The 24,718-nt window shown below is 33.7% G+C and overlaps 5 protein-coding genes across 5 annotated transcripts; 2 read left to right on the top strand and 3 right to left on the bottom strand.

Moving 5' to 3' along the window:
• Positions 1 to 68: 68 nt before the first annotated feature.
• Positions 69 to 6,495, bottom strand: LOC117132400 (polycomb group protein EMBRYONIC FLOWER 2-like). The gene is made up of 18 exons (XM_033286313.1): positions 5,235 to 6,495; positions 4,855 to 5,002; positions 4,593 to 4,648; positions 4,348 to 4,450; positions 4,102 to 4,237; positions 3,980 to 4,018; positions 3,758 to 3,897; positions 3,476 to 3,538; positions 3,254 to 3,381; positions 3,018 to 3,082; positions 2,831 to 2,883; positions 2,672 to 2,725; positions 2,533 to 2,592; positions 2,283 to 2,329; positions 2,114 to 2,187; positions 1,862 to 1,970; positions 1,594 to 1,683; positions 69 to 1,524 (listed from the first exon to the last, which is right to left on the bottom strand). Exons 1-18 carry the CDS (start codon positions 5,270 to 5,272, stop codon positions 1,425 to 1,427), a joined length of 1,503 nt encoding a protein of 500 aa, XP_033142204.1. The 5' UTR covers positions 5,273 to 6,495; the 3' UTR covers positions 69 to 1,424.
• Positions 6,496 to 10,575: 4,080 nt separating this feature from the next.
• On the bottom strand, positions 10,576 to 14,958 carry LOC103857192 (polycomb group protein EMBRYONIC FLOWER 2-like). The gene is made up of 18 exons (XM_033286311.1): positions 14,882 to 14,958; positions 14,524 to 14,665; positions 14,270 to 14,325; positions 13,982 to 14,099; positions 13,728 to 13,881; positions 13,586 to 13,636; positions 13,360 to 13,499; positions 13,084 to 13,143; positions 12,867 to 12,994; positions 12,598 to 12,662; positions 12,453 to 12,505; positions 12,289 to 12,339; positions 12,153 to 12,209; positions 11,635 to 11,702; positions 11,466 to 11,539; positions 11,181 to 11,322; positions 10,913 to 11,002; positions 10,576 to 10,843 (listed from the first exon to the last, which is right to left on the bottom strand). Exons 1-18 carry the CDS (start codon positions 14,917 to 14,919, stop codon positions 10,717 to 10,719), a joined length of 1,614 nt encoding a protein of 537 aa, XP_033142202.1. The 5' UTR covers positions 14,920 to 14,958; the 3' UTR covers positions 10,576 to 10,716.
• Positions 14,959 to 18,740: 3,782 nt separating this feature from the next.
• LOC117132403 (GTPase Der-like) lies at positions 18,741 to 19,444 on the top strand. Its single transcript, XM_033286320.1, is given in 4 exon segments — positions 18,741 to 18,812; positions 18,878 to 18,922; positions 18,924 to 19,045; positions 19,134 to 19,444. Coding segments are annotated over 4 exon segments (498 nt in total). The 3' UTR covers positions 19,393 to 19,444.
• On the top strand, positions 19,394 to 22,660 carry LOC117132401 (GTPase Der-like). Its single transcript, XM_033286314.1, has 4 exons — positions 19,394 to 19,700; positions 19,780 to 19,905; positions 19,979 to 20,164; positions 20,273 to 22,660. Exons 1-4 carry the CDS (start codon positions 19,452 to 19,454, stop codon positions 20,402 to 20,404), a joined length of 693 nt encoding a protein of 230 aa, XP_033142205.1. The 5' UTR covers positions 19,394 to 19,451; the 3' UTR covers positions 20,405 to 22,660.
• Positions 21,884 to 24,588, bottom strand: LOC103857193 (putative defensin-like protein 225). The gene is made up of 3 exons (XM_009134369.3): positions 24,165 to 24,588; positions 23,837 to 24,086; positions 21,884 to 23,565 (listed from the first exon to the last, which is right to left on the bottom strand). The coding sequence occupies exons 1-2, from the start codon at positions 24,229 to 24,231 to the stop codon at positions 23,878 to 23,880; spliced, it is 276 nt and encodes a 91-aa protein (XP_009132617.1). The 5' UTR covers positions 24,232 to 24,588; the 3' UTR covers positions 21,884 to 23,565; positions 23,837 to 23,877.
• Positions 24,589 to 24,718: the final 130 nt, after the last annotated feature.

Here is a 24,718-nt window from a genome sequence, read left to right on the forward strand (position 1 = left end):
ATAATGTTGGTACTATGGTATTTTATTAATTTATAGAGTTAATAATTTACAAAAAAAAAGTTATATAGATTTTCTATTTTTGAATATTTTTTATTTTTAAAATAAAAAAATATTTGATTTTATCGTATATACATTAATTAAATTTTAGAAATTCGACTTTCATCTTGTTTTATTATATTATTTGGTGTATATTTTAATGTTTCATAGAATTTGAATGTGACTTTCGTTATAATTTTACTAAATATTATCAAAACATATTGAAATGTTAAAGAGAAATAGAAGTATTTTCATTGTGAATATGAAACCAACAATATAATGTTTAGTTTATACTTATATAAAATGTATATATAGACATATTATTTATTTATGATTTTAATGGGACCGTATATTTACATAAAACTTTTCAAAAATTATTATCTTATTATTTTATCGATTTGTGTCATATTTTGAATCAGCCCAATTCGGTACTCAAAAATTTATTAATTTATAGTGTTTATTTAATTTATCGAGTATTAATTCATAGAGTTTCTACTGTATATATGCAAATTAATAAATGAGAGAATGGATTAAAAAAATGAATGCAATCAACAATGTTAACTAAACCTAAAATGTTATTGTATGATAACATTTTTTTTTTCTTTGTAACACAAATACCATTGCAATTTAAACAGAAGAGCTTGCTTTGCCAAAACATCGGCCTCTTTGTTCCTAATACCGGGAATCTAAATAAGAGAAAAGACCTCAAACTATCTGAAACAATACCATATAATTCAACAAAGCTTGCCCAGACTTGAGTGCTTGATAGACTGAATAAGTTGGGATGAATCAGACTGAAACTGCACTCGATTGAATCACATCTCTATGAACTTCACGACCGCTTCTTAGGGCCAGTTCCTCTGCTATCAAGGGTGATCTTATAAACCGTGAGCTTTCCTTATACGAGACCACAAACGTCTCCATTAGTAAGAAACATAATCTAAGGGACGACTTTATGATCAATGGTAAATAAATAAAAAAGAATGGATGGGGGAAAAGGTAAAACCTCAAACTAAGCCAAAGAAGAAGGAAAAAAGTAGTAATTAAATAAAATCCTACAATCAATTCAAGCATGAACCCTAGAATGAATTCTTCAATGCTGATGGACAATTATTTAGCCCCGTTTCATTAATTCCCTACCATTTATCGGGTAAAATATATTTCAGACAACTGTAATATACAAACTTTCTGTAAAGAAAAATTAATAACTCCAAAATAAAAATTAAGTAATTTAATAACACTCAAACGGGAAATTAAGGGATAATGTAAAATAATAACATCCAAAACGAAAGAGGATAAAAGGGATCCAAAAGTAGTGAAAACCTACTCTCATATCCTTTTTCTATTATTTAGAGTTTTTTAAACTTAAAATAAAGGCTTCTGGGTCTTCAATTTGCAAGCTGTTCGAAAAGCACCATACAGTTGTTCAAGGTTTGGGCGTCAAGGCGGCCATAAATCTTCAGTGTCCAGATATACTTTTTCCAGCACCTACACAAGTACTCACATTTATCAATAAAACCCACTTTCTTCTCTGAAACACCTAAAGAGTTAAATTACCAGAGCAAGTCCAGATTTCGGACCAAGAAGGGTCCGTGTAGTTTTGAGAACGCCTCACATCCACATGCGATGCAACCACCTGTGATAACTCTGCAAAGGGTCAACAACCAGTGTCAAGCTAATGCTTTATCCTATCATTATCTTTTTTAATGTAAAAAGTTGTGCAGGAATATCCACAAACTATATATAAACACATGTGACGCCAAATTTGTTTGCATTAAGACTCGAAATCATATGTACTGAAAAGAGAGAAAGCGTATATACATACCGGTGCTTCTTCATAAAAGAGTTCCACATGTTCATCATTTGCAAGTCTGCAGGACCCATTCCTGGAGGAACTGTTTGGCTCTTCTCACATTTAACAGAGTCAGCAGCATCTGAAGATAAAAAATTTAAGAAATTCTCAAATGATCCAACGTTGTCTAATGCACATAAGAAGGTAAATTAGTCATAAATATAAAACTAAACAGGTTCCCAAAACTAAAAATCCAGATAAGATTCATTACAATCAAACACATACCGTCAGTCTTAATTGGCCTCGGCCTTGGGTTCCTTACCGGAGTCTTCTGCTTCCTACGGCTGGATTTCATTGAGCTGTTATTGTAATTTTTTTTCATGGTTTAAGTAAGATTGTCACCTAAATGCGAGTAAGATAAGTAAAGTCAACATAATAGGCCAAGACAACTTACGAGAAAGGGTATGGTTCCAGCCTTGCGTTAGGGTCGCCCTTATTAGTCTGAATTTTGAAAAAAATACAAAAGACAGATAATATATTATAGCACAATTTCTACTACTAGAAGGTTTGACACTGTTGTGCCATCGAAGACAATAGAAGATATCATAGTGTTGCAAATAAGGAAATATTCCAGTTCTCCTATTTAAACACTCAAGAGTCAACAGCGCATTGGGAATATTATTTTGGAAATAAGACGTACTAACCTCGGTGAACGTTACCTCACTCTTGAGAGACACATTTACAGCCGGATATTTTTCATTTACCTAAAACACAAGTGGAGCAGATTAGTGGGAACCATAAAGAATACTGAGCAATAGCTAAATGAGTTTTGAAGTAACAAACCCAAAATTCGAAATTGAAGAGATCATGGGTTGATGGCATGTGACACTCCAGGCCCTAAAACATGATTAAAAAAAAAAAAAAAGATTGCATCATTTACATAGAATATTCACTAGTATATTTTACTCAGAGGTGTGAGTGAGAGTAGAAATGAAAGTCCACCTTAAAACTGGCACATTTTACTGAGCAGATTGGACAAGTGAAGTCTCCAGTTACTGGAAGAAAACAGAATCCAAAATGTAATTTATGATACACACACACATATATATATATATATATATATATATATATATATATATATATATTACACACATGGGTATGAAACAGGTTAATGATTACACAAATATACCTTCAGTTTTCTGTAGTTTGTTGTTATAATATCTGTAATTGAAAGCAACTTGTCCTTTTCTCAACCTATGCAATGGACGTAGAAAAGTTATTCAGAGTCGACATGAAGAGGTGGACAATATAACTCATCAAGTTGTAGGCAACATTTCCCAATAATAGAGAGGGGGAGCCAAAATTCAAGAAAAACTGATAACTATAAAATTAAGGGAAAGGAATTGTAGATTAAACTGAAGTTACCTGTTAATTGGCAACACTACCGAAGAGGCAGGGAAGTCATTAAATGAAAATGAAGAACGATAAGGAGGATTTTCCGTTGCTCCAACCTCTTGTGCAGATATGGTGACTTGGACTTGCTGTGGTGAGCTCTTCAAACAAAAGAAAAGTTCAAGAATTGTAAGATACTTTAACACAATTAATATTAGAGTAGATGATGGAAGTGTGAAAAGTGTGAAAAGTTACCGAGGTGAGGGGGTTTCTGGGAACCTGAATCTCGACACACTGCTCACTCATTATACACTTTAGCTGCAGAAATAGACAAGTCATACCAGTAATGTTTCCATAATAATGGTGAATATAGTAAAACTAACAAAATTCACACTAGCAAGTGTTTTCAATTTACATTTTCAGTTACATGAAAGGTTAAATCCAGAGAGTCCATGTTTCATTATAGGGAACAAAGAAAATGAAAAAGGAAACAATAAAACCTAAGTTTATTTAAGAAAACGATTAAGGCAAGATTACCTGTAAAAAGTAAGGCTGCATTTCAACGAGAGAGACTGAAGTTGCTCTCTCTCCCAAGCCCATATTTGGATATTTCTTCCAGGACGAATAGAGAGTTTCCAAGGGTATTTTGCTCAGGAAGCAATGTCCTCCTATGTTGCCTGCCAATACAGAGTAAATAGAAACTCTCATGATAATTTATCTATAGAAGAAAGGCACATTCAAAAAATTAACTGAAAATACCTGAACGGATCTTGCTTGAATCAAAATTTTGCTCACCAGCTACAAGAAAGAAAATAAATTTTGATTAGTTTTATCTTGGATACATATACATAAATCAGTACACGACAATCACTCTCACTTACCAAAGCTGATAAATAATAAATCCACTGATCCTGCCTTCAAAGCGAGTCTGTCCATTTCAGGGAGAAGAAAGTTGGCTTTTCCATCAACCCCACCAGGTATGCTACATGTTCGACTGAACTTATATACTGCAGAATACTATAATTTTGAGAAATCAAAAAAAGAAAAAAATATTAGGCGATGAAATGACAAATGACATTAGGTAAAAGATCAATCCAATTATATATGTCTGAGGTTGAAACTCCTACCTCTGCAGTAGGCTCAGGAGAAACGAGTCTTGCCAGAAAAACATATAGAGGGAACAATTTTTGAGTCTCTATACTGTCCGAAAGGGACACAGTCATTTGTATTCTACACATCAGTAAAAATATTGATTACTATTCACCAGTGGTTGAGAGTCTTAGAAACTTCTCATTAGGTTCCTAATCAATGGTTAGTCTAATTGTTTAGACACAAAACTGATGAAGATTCTGAACAGAAGAAAAAGCTTTACCTCCTTTGATGTTTGGCCTCAATCTTATAACTCAAAGATCGCTGAAGAAACAAGGGCTACACGGTAAATATAAGAGAAAACTGTTAGACTCAACTCAACTGCATAGCAAGATAAAACACGGTTTTCTTTGCCAAATGAAGTCAGCACAAACTACACAGCCATAATAATTTTCTATGTCAAAAGCAAAACCAATGTTTGTGTTACTGATCATTATTACACATATTCCTCTCTATAGAAAGGTAACAGCTAGAGAAACACATACATTCTTTTTAGCACGATCCTGAAGTTTCATGTAGAGTTCAGTAGGATTGATATACGCTTTGAAGCTCTCTTCAGCAGCAATCTTCTCTTCTTCCGACATGTGCGCACAGAAGTATTCATTGTGCATCTGATCTATCCATCTGGAACAACTGCAGTTCATACGCCACCAAAAAATGTAAAAGCAAAAAAAAATACACAAGAATTTCAATAAACATTCTTCAACACAGTAACGATTTAAGCAAAACAAAAGTATTACACCAACGAATCCATAAGCATACTTATATACTTAAAAGTTGTCTAACTTTCACTTAAAGATGTAAAGCCTTATTAAGCTTTTAATGAAATGGAGGCGAAGTGAATTCTAAGTGAAGGAGAACATACGACGAGGTTTTACGCATGATGAGAGGATTGTCTGACATTCTCGCTACAAGGTCTTCACGGTTAACCCACAAAAATCTCTAACATAGAAGAGCGAAAGGACACGATAACACAAACTTGAGGACACTGTATTTGTATAGAGAAATGTGTTAATAAATTCAAAGTATCTTTTTCTGTATAGAAAGTATCTTTTTTTCTTTTGGTCAAATATAGGAAAGTATCCTATATAATCTAAAAATGCTAAGAGTATCTAGAAAAAGGCTTTAAATTATTTTTATTACTTAAATAATATATTGTTTTATAATACCCAAACTGCATTTTTATAATCAATTTTAATTTATTTATCAACCAAATAATTTTTATTAAAATTGATATACTTTTTAACAATTATATACTTGGGAAATTATATCGTATAGCCCAATTTTTTAAATAACTAACACTCTAACGAATTGTCCTAAGTTGCGTATATACATCATATATATTATGTAATATTTCTCTTTTACCCTTCTAAGTAACCGGTTCAACCCGCACTAAAAAACACTTTACATTATGATAATATAAAAAATAAAATTAAACAGATTCACTACACAAAACGTGGAAGCTCTTCATTCCAACGATTTAACTAAGAGTTCATTAATGTTTCTACACCAAAAAATCTAGAGTTCAAACTCCAGAAAATTCGAATTATGAAGATTATGGAAAAAATGATTACAAGAGATCTTCAACATGGTGTATGGCGTATCATCGGACATGGATCTCATAGGACGGCTTGGAGTGACGCAGTTAGACGTGTAATCACAATAAAGTAGTAAAATTATCGGCTGTAGAATCGTCTATGTAACATTTACGTCGTTGTAATACCGTAATTAACCAAACATTAAAAAAAACAGACTCACAAAACTAAAAATTCAAATAAGATTCATTACAATCAAACACATACCGTCAGTCTGTTCTATCACCTCACAGCCTAGTCCAAGATGAGGCCCCTGCATTAAGTTCCCTACCTGTCTCTTCTGCCTCTTACGCCTGGATTTCTTTGTACTGATATATGTTGTTTATGGTTTGTAAGATTGACACCCAGATGCGAGTAAGATCAGTAAAGTTAACATAATAGGCCAGACAACTTACCAGAAAAGTATGGTTCCAGGCTTCCAGCCTTGCGCTAATGTCGTCCTCATTAATTTTAATTCTTAATGAACATTTACATTTGCAAAGCTTCGGTAAGAGTAATCATCAATTTGGAAAAACCACAAAGACATATAATATAGGGATTTTATAGCACTATTTTTTTTTTTTTTGAAACACATTCATTCATTGCAAATAAAAGTCTAGCCAGAGTTAGTTGCGGCCATTAATACAAGTTCAGAAGATAACTTCTTCTTTGCCAAACCATCTGCATCCCTATTACTCTCACGAGAGATCCAGGAGAATGAGATGAAATCAAAAGAAAAGCTAACGGACTTGATATCCGCGACAATACCGTAAAGTTCTGCAAAAGACTGATCAGAGGTCAACGCCTTGATAAGTTGGGCACAGTCTGACTCACACCTGAGCCTCGGGAGACCAAGGTCACGACATCGCAGAATGGCTTCTCTTAGCGCTAGTCCTTCCGCTACAAGAGGGGATCCCACATACCTGGCAGGCTCCGAGTATGACGAACTTTTGTTCCGTGATCTGATGATCCATCCAAGCCCTGCAACTTTGTTCGCTTCATTCCACGCTGCATCCGATCTTACTACCACAGATTCTTCCTGGGGTGTCACTCTTGGTTTCGGTAGAGTCCTCTTCGTTGAGTCCAGCTCTTGACTTTGGTTCCATTCCCGGGCAGCAGCAATAGCCACCGAGATAACTTCCCTGACTGAGAGTCCTTTGTCATTAAACAACAGGCTATTTCTTGCCTTCCAAAGTTGCCAGAGAATCCATGGAGCTAGCGATCCCGCTGCGATTCCTGTCGGTGGGAGAGCTTGGCGAGCCATCAGGTGGTTCCATTCACTCTGTAGTTCTGCTGTTCCACTGTACTCGATGCTTGGCCATACCGGAACCAAGTTCCATACCTGCTTGGCGAAGGAGCAATGCAAAAACAGATGGTCAATTGTTTCGGGTAGTCCACAGATTTTACATCTGCCATCTACATTGATCTGTCTTGCTCTTAAAATCTCGCCAACCGGCAAAGCTCTGTGGAAAATCTTCCAGATGAAAAGCTTGATTTTTGGTGCAGTGTGGAGGTTCCAAACACTTTTTCTCCAGTTGAAATCCAAGATTCCTTGTGGGATATGAGTAAAATCGGTGTGTTTTGGTATTGCAACAGCGTAGCCAGTCTTTGTGGTGTATTCCCCTGTCACAGAGTGCACCCACATTAGTTTATCCGGAGCTCCCGTCAAACTTGGTTTTAACGTTCTGATCTTGTGTTCCTCAAAGGGGAGAATTTGTCTGATCAGCTCTAGGTTCCACTCGTTCTTCTCAGGTAAGAATAGCTCTGCCACTGTGGTGTTAACGAGGGCCTCAGGGGCAGGTCCCATAGGTCTCTCTTGGGCTGTGAGGCTGAGCCACGGAGACTCCCATATATTCAAACTTTCTCCATTGCCCACAGCCCAACCAGAATTCTCAGCAATTAAGTCACGTCCTACCATGATGCCTCTCCAGCCATGGGAGCAAGAACTACTAATTGTGCACGTAAGGAAATCTCCATCTGGGCAATATTTTCCAAGCAAGATTCTGCCTAACAGATTAGTCGGGTTTCGCACGAGTCTCCAACTGAACTTTGTGAGGAAAGCATCATTGATACTCTGAATATCACGAAAGTCTAATCCTCCTTTATCTTTCGGCATGGTCATCTTCGTCCAAGAAATCCATGCCATCTTGTTTCTACCATCGTTTTTACCCCACCAGAAGCCGGTCAAAGTCGATTGAATTCTTTTACAAAGTGAAACCGGAAGCTGGAAACACGTCATTGCGAAGGACGGAATCGGAGTGAGGACACTCTTCAGCATCGTCATTTTCCCGGCTGTAGACAGATATCTATTGGACCAACCCGCTGCCTTCTGTTGTATTCTGTCGATAATAGATGAGAACAGGTCGCGTTTCTTCCTCCCAAATAGCTCCGGTAACCCGAGATACTTACCGGTACCTCCCTCCTTTTGAATTCCCAGGGTTTCTTTGACAGTAGCTCTCAGCGAGGTAGGCGTCCTCCGCGAGAAAGTAACAGCAGACTTCTCAGTGTTGATCGTTTGCCCGGATGCTTCTTCATATGCTTTTAGAACCCTCAATAGCGCTTCGCTGCTGTCCTTGCTTGCTCTTAAAAAGAACATTGTATCGTCGGCAAAGAGGAGGTGATTTAGTCGAGGACTCCCTCGAGCTATACTGATTCCTTTTAGAGAACCCTCCTCTTGTGCCTTGTTACATAAACCCGAGAGAACCTCACTACACAAAATGAATAAGTATGGTGAGAGTGGGTCTCCTTGGCGGATTCCCCTACTCGGTGTGACTTTTCCTCTAGGCGAGCCGTTGATGAGGAAAGAGTACGTAACAGTGGATACACATTGCATCACTAAGCACACCCAATTCTCGTGAAAGCCTAGTCTTAATAACACACATTTGATGAAGTCCCATTCCAATCTGTCGTAAGCTTTGCTCATGTCGGTTTTCACAGCCATAGAGCAACGCTTCTCAGCATCTGACGATTTGAGGTAGTGGAGGACCTCATGGGTGATAAGCACATTGTCTGAGATGGCACGACCCGGTACAAAAGCCGATTGATTCTCGGAGATGATTCCCGATAACAGGGGCTGGAGCCTTTTTGTCATAATCTTCGAGATGATTTTATAATAGACATTGCAGAGTGCAATGGGTCTATATTCAGCAACTCTCTGCGGACTTTGCACTTTCGGTATAAGGCGGATGTGCGTCTCATTGATCCTTGCCGGCAACTTGTTTGAGACGAAGCACTCCTGTATTTCCTTGACTATTTCTTCGCCTATACTGTCCCAGTTTGAATGAAAGAAGCCCGCGGAGAATCCATCCGGTCCGGGAGCTTTGTCGGCGTGAATCGAAAGGGCAGCCTCTTTTATAGCACTATATATTTCTACTGCCAGAAGGTTTGACACTCCTACGTAATTGAGGACACTATTCTACAATCCAGCCTTGATGACCACAATAGTTACAGGCCACAATCCATGTCATTGTGATTTCTTCTATATGCCTTTGAAGACGATAGCAGAGATCATAGTGTTGCAAATAACAATGAAATATTCCAGTTCTCCTATTTTTAAACACTCACAACTCAACAGCTCACTGAGGATATTATTTTGGAAATAAGATGTACTAAACCCGCTGATCATTGTCTCACTCTTGAAAGACACATTTAAAATCTGATAGTCTTCATTTACCTAAAACCCAAGTGGACCAGATTAGTGTGAACCATAAAGAATACTGAGCAACGGCTAGATGAATTTTGAAGTTACAATTACCCAAAACTCAAAATTAAAGAGATCATGGGTTGATGGCATGTGACATTGCAGGCCCTTAAACATGATCGAGAACAAAAAAAAAAGATTACATCACTACATAGACTATAGTCGACTATAGAAGTATATTTGACTGAGAGGTATGAATGAGAATAGAAATGAAAGTCCACCTTAAAACTGGCACATTTTACTAAGCAGATTGGACAAGTAAAGTCTCCAGTTACTAGAAAAAAATAAAATCCAAAATGTAATTTATGATATATATATATATATATATATATATATATATATATATATATATATATTTTACACATATGGGTATAAAGTACCGGGAATCCGAATAAAAAAAAAGACCTCAAACAATGAGAAGATATGATTATACCATATAATTCGACCAAAGCTTACCCAGACTTTCCTACTTGATAGACTGAATAGGTTGGGATGAATACAATCAGACTGAAACAGCACTCTCTGGAATCCCAGCTCTCTGCACTTCACGACCCCGCTTCTAAGGGCTAGTCCTTCTGCTATTAAGGGTGATCTTATAGACCGTGACCTTTCCTTATACGAGACTACGTCGCCATTACTAAGAAACATGATATAAGGGATGACTTTATCAATGGTAAATGAATAAAAAAGAATGGATGGGGGTAAAAAGTATAACCTCTAACTGAACCAAAGAGAAGGTCAAAATAATATATCGAGCAAAAGCATACAATGAATTCAAGCATGAACCCTAGAATGAATTCTTCAGTGCTGATGGACAATTCTTTAGTCCCGTTTCATTTATTAATTATTACCTAACATTCATCGGGTAATATACATTTCAGACAAATGTAACACACCAACTTTCTGTAAAGTAAATTAATAACTCCAAAATTAAAAAAAAAAAGCAATTTAATAACACTCAAATGGGAAAGGAATAATGTAAAATAATAACATCCAAAACGAAAAAAGGATAAAAGGGGTCCAAAAGTAGTTAAAACCTACTCTCATTTCCTTTTTCTATTATTTAGAGTTTTTTAACTTAAAATAAAGGCTTCTGTGTCTTCAACTGGAAGCTGTTCGAAAAGCACCATACAGTTGTTCAAGGTTTGGGCGTCAAGGCGCCCATAAATCTTCAGTGTCCAGATATACTTTTTCCAGCACCTACACATGTACTCACATTTATCAATAAAACCCACTTTCTTCTCTGAAACACCTAAAGAGTTAAATTACCAGAGCAAGTCCAGATTTCGGACCAAGAAGGGTCCGTGCAGTTTTGAGAACGCCTCACATCCACATGCGATGCAACCACCTGTGATAACTCTGCAAAGGGTCAACAACCAGTGTCAAGCTAATGCTTTATCCTATCATTATCTTTTTTAATGTAAAAAGTTGTGCAGGAATATCCACAAACTATATATAAACACATGTGACGCCAAATTTGTTTGCATTAAGACTCGAAATCATATGTACTGAAAAGAGAGAAAGCGTATATACATACCGGTGCTTCTTCATAAAAGAGTTCCACATGTTCATCATTTGCAAGTCTGCAGGACCCATTCCTGGAGGAACTGTTTGACTAGACGACTCAGCACCCCCAGGTGGTATTTGGCTCTTCTCACTTTTAACAGAGTCAGCAGCATCTGAAGATAAAAAATTTAAGAATTTCTCAAATGATCCAACGTTGTCTAATGCACATAAGAAAGTAAATTAGTCATAAATATAAAACTAAACACGTTCCCAAAACTAAAAATCCAGACAAGATTCATTACAATCAAACACATACCGTCAGTCTTAATTGGCCTCGGCCATGGGTTCCTTGCCGGAGTCTTCTGCTTCCTACGGCTGGATTTCATTGAGCTGTTATTGTAATTTTTTTTCATGGTTTAAGTAAGATTGTCACCTAAATGCGAGTAAGATAAGTAAAGTCAACATAATAGGCCAAGACAACTTACGAGAAAGGGTATGGTTCCAGCCTTGCGTTAGGGTCGCCTTTTTTTTCTTTTTTGAAACACTTACTAGTCTGAATTTTGAAAGAATACAAAAGACAATAACATATTATAGCACAATTTCTACTACTAGCAGGTTTGACACTGTTGTGCCATCGAAGACAATAGAAGATATCATAATGTTGCAAATAAGGAAATATTCCAGTTCTCCTATTTAAACACTCAAAAGTCAACAGCACATTGAGGATATTATTTTGGAAAACTTTTTTTTTTTATAGTTTGAGTAAGATTGACCCTAAATGCAAGTAAGATAAGTAAAGTCAACATAATAGGCCAGACAACATTAATCTGAATTTTGAAAAACTACAAAAAACAGAATATATTATAGCACTATTTCTACTACTAGAAGGTTTGACACTGTTGTGATTTTAATTTCTCCATGCCATCGAAGACAATAGCAGATATCAACACTCAAAAGTCAACAGCGCATTGGGAATATTATTTTGGAAATAAGATGCACTAACCTCGGTTAACGTTACCTCATTGAGAGACACATTTACAGCCGGATATTTTTCATTTACCTAAAACACAAGTGGAGCCGATTAGTGGGAACAATTAAAAATACTGAACAATAGCTAAATGAGCTTTGAAGTTACAAACCCAAAATTCGAAATTGAAGAAATCATGGGTTGCAATGTGACATTCCAGGCCCTGAAACATGATTGGGAACAAAAAAAGAAAGATTACATCACTACATAGAATATATATAGTCCACTAGTATAATTTACTCAGAGGTATGAGTGAGAGTAGAAATGAAAGTTTACCTTAAAACTGGCACATTTTACTTTGCACAATGGACAAGTAAAGTCTCCAGTTACTGGAAGAAAATAAAATCCAAATGTAATTTATGATACACATTATATTTTACACACATGGGTATGAAACAGGTTAATGATTACACAAATATACCTTCAGTTTTCTGTAATTTGTTGTTATAGTAACTGTAATTGAAAGCTACTTGTCCTTTTCTCAACCTATGCAATGGATATAAAAGAGTGATTTAGAGTCGACATGAAGAGGTAGACATTATAACTCATCAAGTTGTAGGTAACACTTCCCATTAGTAGAGAGGGGAATAAGCCAAAATTCAAAAAAAAAAAAAATTTGAAACTGAAATTCAAGAAAAATTGATGACTATAAAATTAAGGGAAAGGAAATGTAGGTTGAACTGAAGTTACCTGTGAATTGGCAACACTACTGAAGAGGCAGGGAAGTCACTAAATGAAAATGAAGAACGATAAGGAGGATTTTCCGTTGCTCCAACCTCTTGTGCAGATATGGTGACTTGGACTTGCTGCGGTGAGCTCTTCAAACAAACAAACAAAAGTAAAAGAATTATGAGATACTTTAACACAATTAATATTAGAGTAAATGATGGAAGTGTGAAAAAGTTACCGAGGTGAGGGGATTGCTGGGAACCTGAATCTCGACAAACTTCTCACTCATAGACATTAGCTGCAGAAATAGACAAGTTATACCAGTAATGTTTCCGTAATAATGGTGAATATAGTAAACTAACAAAATTCACATTAGCAAGTGTTTCCAATTTACATTTTCAAGTTACATATGAAAGAAGTTAAATCCAGAGAGTCCACATTTCATTATAGGGAACAAATATGAAAAAGGAAACAGTAAAACCTAAGTTTAAGAAAACGATTAAGGCGAGATTACCTGTAAAAAGCAAGGCTGCATTTCAACAAGAGAGACTGAAGTTGCTTTCTCTCCCAAGTCCATATTTGGATATTCCTTCCACGAAGAATAGAGAGATTCCAAGGGTATTTTGCTCCATAGGCAATGTCCACCTATGTTTCCTGCCAAACAAAGTAAATATAAACTCTCATGATGATTTATTTACAGAAGAAAGACACATTCAGAAACTTTTTATAACTGAAAATACCTGAATGGATCTTGCTTGAATCAATGCCAGATTGAGAATTTTGCGCACCAGCTACAAGAAAGAAAATAAATTTGATCAGTTTATCTTGTATACTGTACATATACATAAATCATCAGTACACAACAATCACTCTAATACTCACCAAAGCTGATAAATAAGATAACGAGTGATCCTGATTTTGCATCCAACGCGAGTCTATCCATTCGAGGGAGAAGAAAGTTGGCTTGAGGTTGACTAACTCCATCATCCCCAGTTAGGATACATGCTCGACTGAACTTATATATTGCAGAAGACGACTATAATTTTGAGAGTTCCAAAAAAAAACGAAAAAATGTTAGGCGATGAAATGACATTAGGCAAAGATTAGCCCAATTATGTCTGGGTTGAAACGCCTACCTTTGCGGTAGTCTTAGAAGAAACGAGTCTTGCCAGCATAATAAAAAGAGGAAAGAGTTCTTGAGTTTCTACACCAGCAGCATCTTTACTGCCCGGAAGGAACAAAGTCATTTGTATTCTGCACGTCAGTATAATATTGATTACTATTCACCAGGGGCTAAAGTCTTTGAAACTTCTTCCCAAACAAACACTTAGCATTAAGGTTCCAGATTAATGATTGAGTTATATTCTAATCATAATTACACAAAACTAATGGAGATTCTGAACAGAAGAATTTTTTTTTTTTACCTCCTTTGACGTTTGGCTTCAGTCTTATATTTCAAACTTCGCTGAAGAAACAAGGGCTACACGGAACAGATAAGAGAAAACTGTTAGAGTCAACTACATAGCAAGATCACAAACGCTTACTTATAACCAAATGAAGTCAGCACAAACTACACAGCCATGGGAATTTTCTATGTCAAAAGCAAAACCAATGTCTGGTCGCTCATTATTACACACATTCCTCTCTGTCAAAAGGTAACAGCTAAAGAAACACATACATTCTTAATAGCACGACGCTGGAAAAAGAGGTAGAACTCTATAGGCGGGCGATACGTTGCTTTGAGGCTCTCCTGAGCAGCAATCTTCTCCTCGTCAGACATATGCTCACGGAAGTATTCCATGTGCGTCTGATCTATCATTCTGGAACAATTGCAGTTCATACGTCATCAAAATATGTAAAAACAAAAAAAATACAAAAAAGGAATTTCAAAAAACATTTTTCAACTATTACACCAACGAATCCATAAGCATACAATGTACTTAAAAGTTGTCTAAATTTCACTTAAAGATGTAAAGCCTTATTCAGCTTTTAATCGAATGGAGGCGAAATGAATAATAAGCGGAAGAGGAACATACGAAGAGGTTTTACGAATGATGAGAGGATTGACTGGCATTCTCGCTACAAACTTTTATATAGAAGAGCGAAAGGACACAATAACACAAACTTCAGAACACTGTATTTGCAGCAATAGAGAAATGTGTTAATAAATTCAAAGTATCTTTTTCTTTATAGAAAGTATCTTTTTTTCTTTTGGTCAAACATAGGAAGGTATCATATATAATCTAAAATGCTAAGAATATCTTGAAAACAACTTTTTATTATTTTTACTACTGAAATAATATATTTTACTTAGTTTGTTTTATAATACCCAAACTACATTTTTGTAATTGATTTTAATTTATTTATCAACCAAATAATATTTATTAAAATTGATATACTTTTTAACAATTACATACTTTAGAACAGTTTATTTTGTTAAAATAAATAATAGAGAAAACGATCCTTATAAATATTTATTAGTACATTTTGTATAGGCATTATTAATTCAAAAACCAACATAATAAATTCTCTTTAAAGTTATTGTTCTTCTTCGTTCCGTAATAATTGACGTTTTAGTACTTTTGTTTTGTGTTAATATATTTGACGTTTACAGAATTCAATGCATATAGTGACAGAAGATTATTTTTTTACCCTTGTAGCATTAATGTGTTTGCTAGCATATTTTGACTGAATAAATGATAGCAAGTAAATGAAAATGTTAAAACAGAAATTGCATCAGCTGTCTTAAACTACATGCAAAGTTATAGAACATCATATAAAAAAGAACGGAGGGAGTATTTTGTCTAAAATCTGGAAAATACGCACATAGTGTAAATGTTCTGAAAACCGTCGTTATACAATATGTTTAATGTGCTTTTTTGCTTCTATATTTTCATTAAATATTAGAATCTGTAATTTTGTCTTTTGTTTTGCAAAAAAATAATACAAATTTTGTCATGTTTGACCTTAGTTTTCATTAATAGTCATTTCGAAAGCAAAGACAACATGAAATTATATATGGCTCATTTTAATGGAAATTCTTTTCTGGAGGTAAAATGAACATTTTCAAAAGCAAATTTTTTCCAACCAACATTTTCCTAAGCAACATAACAAGATTATTGATTCTATATTTAGAGTAACCTCTTGTACAGTCGCACAATCCATCTCTAGAGTCTATATTCCTAAGCAATAAAAGAAGATCATTGATCCTCAACTATAAACCATGGTTTGTAATCCATAGATCCTAGTGATGTTTAGATATTGTTGATTGTAGACCATATCATATATTTTTTTCTTTTGTCAGCAACATAAACAAATTCCGCTAAAATTCTGCAAACCAAACTGGTAACTCTGCGTTCATATAAACAAAAGACGATTTATTCTGAGCACTGCACGCAAGCATATCAGCCCTTGTATTCTCCGTTATAGGAACATGTATCAACTCTGAGTGATTGAAGCTCTCTTTCAGTTTCTTGATGTCTTGGAGAAATGTTGCAAACCGACCATTCTTCTGGTTCTGAAATCATCTTCACCAACTGTGAACAATCGTTTACAAATGTCACATGAAACTTTTTCAAATTCATTGTACTCAGCCCTTGTATTCTCCATTATAGGAACATGTATCAACTCTGAGTGATTGAAGCTCTCTTTTAGTTTCTTGATATCTTGGAGAAATCAAAGCTTCAATTTTCGAGTAAAGGGGTAAGAGATTGGTTTTCGTATTTCTTGCGTCCATCAAACCATCAAGACCTTATAACGTACTATACTATCCTTGATTCAAGAAAATTTTCTTCTCTTTCCATGACTCATCTGTAAAACAACACCATCCTGGTATTTGAGGCAAACTTTCCATCTCCCTCTCTCTAGTTTGACTCGCTTGTTATATTAGTGATTCATGTGCCTCTTCCCCAGTAGTAGCCTCAGTTACTGCCAAAAGTATGTCGAGGATCAGTATCTTTGTTACTAAAAATCATATTATTCCGTCTTTTCCATATAAATGTATCAATAATATCTGAATTAAGATAAAAACGCTTGTCACCTTATCAAATATTAAAAGAAAGCAAAAATTAATGAACGAAAAACATAACAAATAAGAAAAAGTGAATTAAACCTTAAACTAAGAAATTACCTGCTGTTTGGGATAATATATATTCATTTATTTTATCAGTATCTTGATTATGCATACTTTGTTTTGACCTCAAATAATGATTATGCAGACTTAATATAGCACTTAATTTCTTGAAAGAATATGAAATTACACATTTTGCATGAAAATGTCCATACAGATGTTTAACAATTTCTCACATGGAATTGTTAAACATCTGTATGGAATTTTTATTTTGTCTGAATAAAAATTTACAATGTGCAGTGTGAATTAATTGTTTCAACTATCTTGAGAAACATAGGCGAAGCTGTCTAATTTGTTGGAATTTGTTGAATCCATGTCTTACTTTTTATTGTCTGATTAGTACGATATTATTGTCCACGTTAAACATAAAATGCTGTTCCGCATGGATTTATTTTTGGATTTATTCCTAAAAGATCTCGTATTATTAGAGTTAGACATACTTTTATATATTAGATACTTCTTATCTAAATTTTCGAAACTTTGTTTAATATCTCACGTAATTAACTAAATTTTGGCTGATCCGTACTCGCACCACAAATAATAAACTCAACCACTATTCGCATCCACAGCTCAAATATTTCAAATCAATGGACTCGTATCTGCCCTGACGCGGGTCAAACGGAGCCGGTCATGCAGGTAATGATTAAAATTCTCTGTTTTACTTGCAAATGATTGTGAAGATGAAACAATAGTTTTCTAGTTTTATTCTTATTCTCTTAGTTTATTAATTAAGATAATCAAATAAAACAATGTGGTTTTACAAAATTATTTACCGTATTTTTTTTGAATATTATGCTTGAAAGGTTATTAATTTTTTAGCTTATAGTCATTTTGACCTACTTAACTTTCTAGAGTTATATCAAACACTTAATAATTTATATTTCTTTGGTATTTTGTTAGAATATGCGAAAACTAATGGCTATATATTACTCCCTCTATTTCTTAATGTTACATATTCTAACTTTTTCACACATTTTAATAAAACACATTAAATTTGCATAATTTTTGTGTTTATCTTTGTTTCATAATTTTAAGCCAATAAAAACTCAGTAAGTACAATTAAGTTTTTTTGAAATTTACAATTAGTTAATAAAACATGTCTTAAAAATGTAAAAAATAAATCTTTTTAAAACAATTTTTTTTCTAGAATATGTAATATTAAAGAACAGAGGTAGTATGTGCTAGTGAGTTTTTTTTTGTAGTGTTTACTTTTTACTTGATCGTCTAAGAAATTTTTTGAACATTTATGGCTTTCGTTGAAAAACTTAATACAGTATATATGTAACTGAAAAATGTAAAAAACAATTACAAACATTTAGTGACGATAAAATAATAATTGGTGTGCTTTCATATACGAGGGACTGCAATGGTTAAATCTAACCTATACTAAAAGGAGGATATATTGATCAGAGAGGATGTCCACGTCGGACAATAAAATCTACCAATCAGGGATCACTTTCATGCCATGTCACTTAATTATTGTGTCCAATTGAACTGGACGAAAATACGTGGAATTATCGACTCTTCACCTTCATCGTCTCCACAATTGTTATCATTCTGCCGTCTGTAGTTAACTTCACCTCCACCTTTTTACATTTACTTCCTTTTATTAATCTTTGCAACGGCAAAGACGTTTACAATCCGACTCCACTCCTTTCTCTCTTTAAATAAACTTTTTCGCTCAAACATAGCTTCAACCACACCAAACAATGGCTATGAAATCTGAGAACCCCGACGGCAAGGCTCCGCTGAACTAACAAAATAAGATGACATCCCCTGAAATTGCAACCACCTACTATCAGGGCCAAATCTATAGCAGCAAGGATGCTATCGGAGCTGTGATTAAAGATCTGGGTTGAATGGTAAGCTTAAATCAGAGATTAGGGTTCCAAATCTATGTTAGTTAGGTGACTTGAGGTTCAATGTTTTGGACTCTGCTGGTATTGAGACCGAAGTTTTTTTTTTTTTTTTAGACCGAAGTTTCTTCTGGTACTATTCTTGGGAGAACCACATCTATGACTGCTAATGTTCTTGCAAGGACTCAGTTTGCAGTTCTTATTATCGACGTGAGGTGAGAGTTTTTTCTTAATCTCAAGTTGCAATCAACTAAGCTGTTGTTAGTGCTTTATTCATATTCTTGTGTTCATGTTTTTTTGTAGGGCAGGTTTGCATCCGTTGGATTTGGAAGTTGGTAAATGGCTGAGCAAGCATGCGCCACAAATTAAGCCTATAGTAGTGATGAACAAATCGGAGTCTATTGGTGAATCTCTTGCTGAAGTTGCTTCTGAGGCTCTTGCGCTTGGATTCGGTGAGCCTACTGCTATCTCGGCTGAGACAGGACTTGGGATGACAGCACTTTATGAAGTTCTCCATCCTTTACTAGAGGATTACATGGTCCAAACCTTAAAACGGAAATAAAACTGTGTCAAGAATCACTTGACTAGAAGAAGGTGCTTCTTTGTTTTCTCTCTTTAGTGATGAACTTCATAGTCGTATATTCAGATAGATGTACTCAAGATGATGTTCCAAGTGATGAGAACCTCTCTGAAGAAGATGAGTCCAAGTTGCCATTGCAGTTAGCTATTGTGGGTAGGCCTAACGTTGGGAAATCAACATTGCTAAATGCATTGTTGGAAGAAGAGCGTGTGTTGGTGGGTCCAGAAGCTGGTCTCACTAGAGATGCTGTGAGAGTTCAATACGAGTTTCAGGGCAGGACTGTCTATATGGTACGCTTACAGATTCTCATTAGCTGGACATGCCTCACTAATTCACTTCGTTTGATGTTTATGTTGGATGTTTGTTAAGGTTGACACTGCTGGTTGGTTAGAGAGAACAGAGCGAGACAAAGGACCAGCGTCTTTAAATATCATGCAGTCAAGAAAGAGTCTGATGCGTGCACATATTGTCGCTTTAGTTCTCGATGCTGAAGAGGTTCTGTCATATTCAAACATAGTTTCCTTCTTTCTGTTGCAAAACTAAAGCGATGACATGTTTTTTGTTCCAGATCATAAAATCTCAACGCAGTATGGCACATTCAGAAGTAGTTATAGCTAAACGGGCTGTAGAAGAAGGACGTGGTTTAGTCATTATCGTTAACAAAATGGATTGTCTAGGAGGGAAACAAAACTCTGAGATGTACAAGAAAATCAAAGAAGCTGTTCCCATTGAAGTTCAGGCAGTTATTCCACAGGTTATCTGATCTGTCATTACTCCTTAGTAATAATTGAAAGAAAGAAACCGATCTTTTGTGAACTCTTGAGGTTCTTGAGCGATGAGAAACATAATGTTTTGGTTACAGATTACAGGAATACCTGTTGTGTTCACCTCTGCATTAGAGGGAAGAGAACGTTTACAAGTAATGAACGAAGTCAATGGCAAATACACGAGATGGTGCTCTAGACTTTCACTGGTCGCCTCAACCGCTGGTTAATTAAGGATGATGGAATCACAGAGATATTATATCAATCATTAATATCCTGTTAAATTATTGTAACTTACATATCCCATAGAAATTCATAGTCTATTAACATTAAAAATGAAAAACTCGAGTTTGAACTAATATGTGAAATCATATTTACCTTCCCCAATAATAAGGTTGGGTACTTTATCCGATATCCAAAACCGCATTCGAATTCGATCCAAAAACTCGAACCGGAATCCAAATTGAAGTAATAAAATACCCGAATGGATATTGAGTTAGGATAGATTAGATACCCAAATCCAAACGGATAATATCCGAACCCGAATGGATATCCAAAAATTATCAAAGATATGTATACTTAACCTTATATTTTTAGTTTATTTCTTTTATTTTATTCAAAATAATTATATTAATGCTACATATAAGATTATATCAGATAATATATACAATTATGGATTGTTATTCACTTAAAAAACATGTCAAGCTTTGTTTTGTGCATTAACAAAAATTGTATCCAAAATTTCAATTATAATAACCAAATTAGTGTCTTTTTAAAAGAAAATTATCTTCAAAATTATTAATCATTTATTCTATTAAACTTTTAAAAAACCCCAGTTTAGTTAAAGGTATATTTTTAAATACTAAAAACCTTGAGCAATGAATATTTTCTTTTAAAAAATCTAAATATCCAAACCCGATCGAAAATAACAGAATCCGAACTAAAAAACCCAAACCAGATTCGAAGAATAAAAATAACCAAACGGATTTTATATTTCTATGCCGAAATACTCAAAAATTCAAAATATCTGATCCGAACCCGAACGGATAGCCAAACATCCACCCTTACCCAATCCCATTAGATGAATATATAAAAATATACAACAAAGAAAAATTAACTAATCTTAAATACTCAAAGTGTTAAAGACAACAAATTAACAAACACACGTATTTTCAGCTTAAGAAAACAAACTTAAATTAAAAGAAAATAAAGTACAAAAAATTTTAAAATAAATTTTATCACTTCAATGTAACTAAGAACAATTTTCAGTTACTTAATAATCAATTTAACTAATAAAATTCAAAAACTAAACATTATTCATATTAGTTTATCAGTGAACTATTTATAAATTATAAAAATTAAAACATTTTTGATAAAGAAAACGTAACAGAGGAAATAAAACCGTCTTCCTCTCCCCAACAGTCCATTTCATGTTCTGTAGCCTTCATACTAGAGTTTTAGGCGAATGAACAAATAAATAATTACAAGATGATAATCCATGCTTTGTGCAGAATAATATTTTTTTTTTGAATATTTTGTATTTAAATATTATAAATAATTCATATTTTGTTATCAATCACTTTTTTTACAATTGATTAGGGATAGCATTCGGGTATCATTTGGTTCGGTTAGGTACTGTTCGGATCTTTGCGGGTTTAGTTCAAATTTTTGCATGTTCAGTTTAGGTTTAGGTTAGAATAACTCATTTATTTTTATTTTTAAAGTAAATTTTATATATACTTTAAATTTCTAAAAATCTAAAAATAAAAATAATGTATGTTAAAATATTTAGACTTGACATAAATATTAGTTTAGCTTAAATATACGTATAGAAAATCAAGTGATATTTTCAGTATTTTTGGTATTTTGAGTAACGTTTATCTATTTTAAACATATAGTTTGAACTATTTTTTATATTTTTAAGTATTTTAGACAATTTAAAAACATCTTATGTATTTTGTATATTCTTTTAGATATTAAAATTGAAAATAATTTAATATATTTAAGTATATAAATTTGGTTCAAATAAACCCAGATACCTGAAATATTTCTGTTCAGATCGGGTTTAGATACCAGAATTTTCGGATTGAATTTGGTTAGGTTATTTGGATTCGGAATTTTACGCAACCTTATACTTTTTATAGTAACATAATTTTAAATGAAACTGATGATGGTTCATATTTATTTTGAGTATGCAATAATTTTTAAACCAAAACACTTTCTACTCTGTATGTGGTCTAATTCGTTAATCATTATTGTTCAAGACCCATTAAAAAACTATGAGCTGAACTAAAAAATGTTACCAATAATCATAAATTTTTAAATGTGAGACTTTTAACTATTTTTAATAATTTATAGTTGTTTTAAAAAATTTGAAATATAACATATAAGAAAAAATATAATTTTTATTTATATATTTAATGTAATATCTAAAAAATTTATTATATATTTAATATATATAATTATATAAAATTAAACAAAATAAATAGAGGATAAAAATTGCTATTTAATATTTATTATTTATAATCATTAATTATGATATATATGTTAATCATATTAGGTAATTTCGTAGTTTTTGTTTAAGGAAAGTATTGTACTCTACTAATTAATTTATATAGTTAGTTTAAAAAACATAATATATGTGTATAAGGACCAACCTGTTCTTTTTAACAATTCTAAGAATAATTCTCATATATGACATGTGGTTACCAAAAAATGTTGTAATACTCCATAATTAATATATAAGAAATTATATTACATTTAAATACTCAAACCAAAATATACATCAAAATTTATTTAAAATATGCAAAAAACCGGGCGTAGCCCGGAAAAAATCTCTAGTAGAAATAAAAAACAAGAATGTATTTCCAGTGGAGCTTTGAGAAATGTCTAGACAAGGATATATAGTGTGAGGTACGAGTACAATTATATAATAACTAAATAAGGTGTGTAATCGTTGGCACAGAAGGTGGAGAAAATCATTTCTTGATGGTCATATCCTAATTCAACATGTGAATACACTTGTTTGTTTGTTTACTATTATGGATCCATGTAGGCTTCAACTTGATATCTAGGAGACTGAATCTGTAATAGAATGCAATGACTGGTTTTGTGTTAAATATGTTTCATGTTTTAATACATTCATAAGTCAACATTTCTTATCTATGTACATAATAAGACAGAGAAAAAACTCAATCTATATATATATAAAAGGTAAATAACTTGGATATTATTAGCTCACATTTCTATTTTGAACCATGAATAATACAATTCAGAGTTTGACAAAAAAAAAAAAAAAGAATAATACAATTCAGAGAATTATTTGTCAGGCATGACCCATATTCTTGCCAGATCTATCCCAGAAACTCTCGATTACTTTGATCTCATGTAGGGGATGATTGGTAAGTGCTGTAGCTTTATATTTTTTGCTGTAGAATTTAATCTGTAGATTTATTTGCTGTAGCTTTCCTTGCTGTAGATTTCTAAAGCACTATTTTTTTGCTCTGGAAATAAAGCTCTCTACAGCCATATTTTGATTTTGCAGAGATTTTTTTGCTGTGAGCTTTTTAAGGAAAGCAAAGCTCGATTGGTTGAGATATATAGCTGTAGACTAAATTTTGGCTGTCCAGAGCATCTACAGCCCCAACCAATCATCCCCGTAGTTATTAGAAAAGAAATTATGGTCATAGAGATCTTGAAAAATTTAGCAATCATGTTGACATGCACATTTACGACTGGGAGGTATACCAGGGATGTTAGGTCGATCAGAACAGTCACAACGTATTCCAATATTATTTGGAAACCCACGAAATTTTTTAAAATCGTTTACACATGCACTCTTTCCATTATTTCCGCATGTTCCTTGAAAATTGTTTCCGATTTTGCATCCAAATTTTTTTATGGCTTCCACCTCTACTGCAATATATAAACCTCAAAAGATTATTAAATTGAAGAATTGTTTAGATCAGCAATGAATAACTCAAAAAATACCTTTAGCATTATTTAGAACGAGAAATGTGAGAACACAAGAAACCATAAACATAACATTATATCTCATGGCTGAAAATGATGAACAATTCTTTAAAACAAAAAAAAATTGTTTGTCTTACACTAATTGGAAAACAACATTTTTCGTTGCCAAATAAATACACTCGACAAAGGATAAAAATAGATATTAAAAATCAATTCAGAAAAGGTAATAAATAAAAGTAATGGTGGAGATAAAAAATAGTCAACGAAATCGATGGAATTGATCTTTTTTCAAAAAATCTTCCAAGCAGAAATAAGTTTTAAGTTTCTGCTGTACGATCCGTGATGTAGCTGACTATTTCGGACCATTCAATTTGTTCAGACTCAAAAGGTGTTGACGCCTGTTCATAGTTCGTACTAGTCCCAAAAATACATTGGCAATTTCGTTAGAAAAATATTAAGAAGAGACACAACAATTGCATTGCTCGTATATTCGATTTGCTAATATTATAGATTTGTTTTACCTATAATTTGTCAAATGTAAGTGCAAGAAGAAACGGTTAATCAAATTGACG

Source organism: Brassica rapa, chromosome A03, assembly GCF_000309985.2.
Source record: "Brassica rapa cultivar Chiifu-401-42 chromosome A03, CAAS_Brap_v3.01, whole genome shotgun sequence".
Classification (NCBI taxonomy): Eukaryota; Viridiplantae; Streptophyta; class Magnoliopsida; order Brassicales; family Brassicaceae; genus Brassica; species Brassica rapa.

What these genes read in the sequence shown, in the direction of transcription:
- LOC117132401 (XM_033286314.1), top strand. Translation starts at nt 19,452, where the DNA reads ATGAACTTCATAGTCGTATATTCAGATAGATGTACTCAAGATGATGTT. An exon ending in AGGGCAGGACTGTCTATATG is followed by an intron (nt 19,701 to 19,779) that starts GTACGCTTACAG and finishes ATGTTTGTTAAG; the next exon opens with GTTGACACTGCTGGTTGGTT. An exon ending in TAGTTCTCGATGCTGAAGAG is followed by an intron (nt 19,906 to 19,978) that starts GTTCTGTCATAT and finishes TTTTTGTTCCAG; the next exon opens with ATCATAAAATCTCAACGCAG.
- LOC103857193 (XM_009134369.3), bottom strand. Translation starts at nt 24,231, where the DNA reads ATGAGATATAATGTTATGTTTATGGTTTCTTGTGTTCTCACATTTCTC. An exon ending in CGTTCTAAATAATGCTAAAG is followed by an intron (nt 24,087 to 24,164) that starts GTATTTTTTGAG and finishes ATATTGCAGTAG; the next exon opens with AGGTGGAAGCCATAAAAAAA.
- LOC117132400 (XM_033286313.1), bottom strand. Translation starts at nt 5,272, where the DNA reads ATGTCAGACAATCCTCTCATCATGCGTAAAACCTCGTC. An exon ending in AGGATCGTGCTAAAAAGAAT is followed by an intron (nt 4,649 to 4,854) that starts GTATGTGTTTCT and finishes TTTACCGTGTAG; the next exon opens with CCCTTGTTTCTTCAGCGATC. An exon ending in GTGAGGTAACGTTCACCGAG is followed by an intron (nt 2,330 to 2,532) that starts GTTAGTACGTCT and finishes TTCAAAATTCAG; the next exon opens with ACTAATAAGGGCGACCCTAA.
- LOC103857192 (XM_033286311.1), bottom strand. Translation starts at nt 14,919, where the DNA reads ATGCCAGTCAATCCTCTCATCATTCGTAAAACCTCTTC. An exon ending in AGCGTCGTGCTATTAAGAAT is followed by an intron (nt 14,326 to 14,523) that starts GTATGTGTTTCT and finishes TGTTCCGTGTAG; the next exon opens with CCCTTGTTTCTTCAGCGAAG. An exon ending in TATCTTATTTATCAGCTTTG is followed by an intron (nt 13,637 to 13,727) that starts GTGAGTATTAGA and finishes TCTTTCTTGTAG; the next exon opens with CTGGTGCGCAAAATTCTCAA.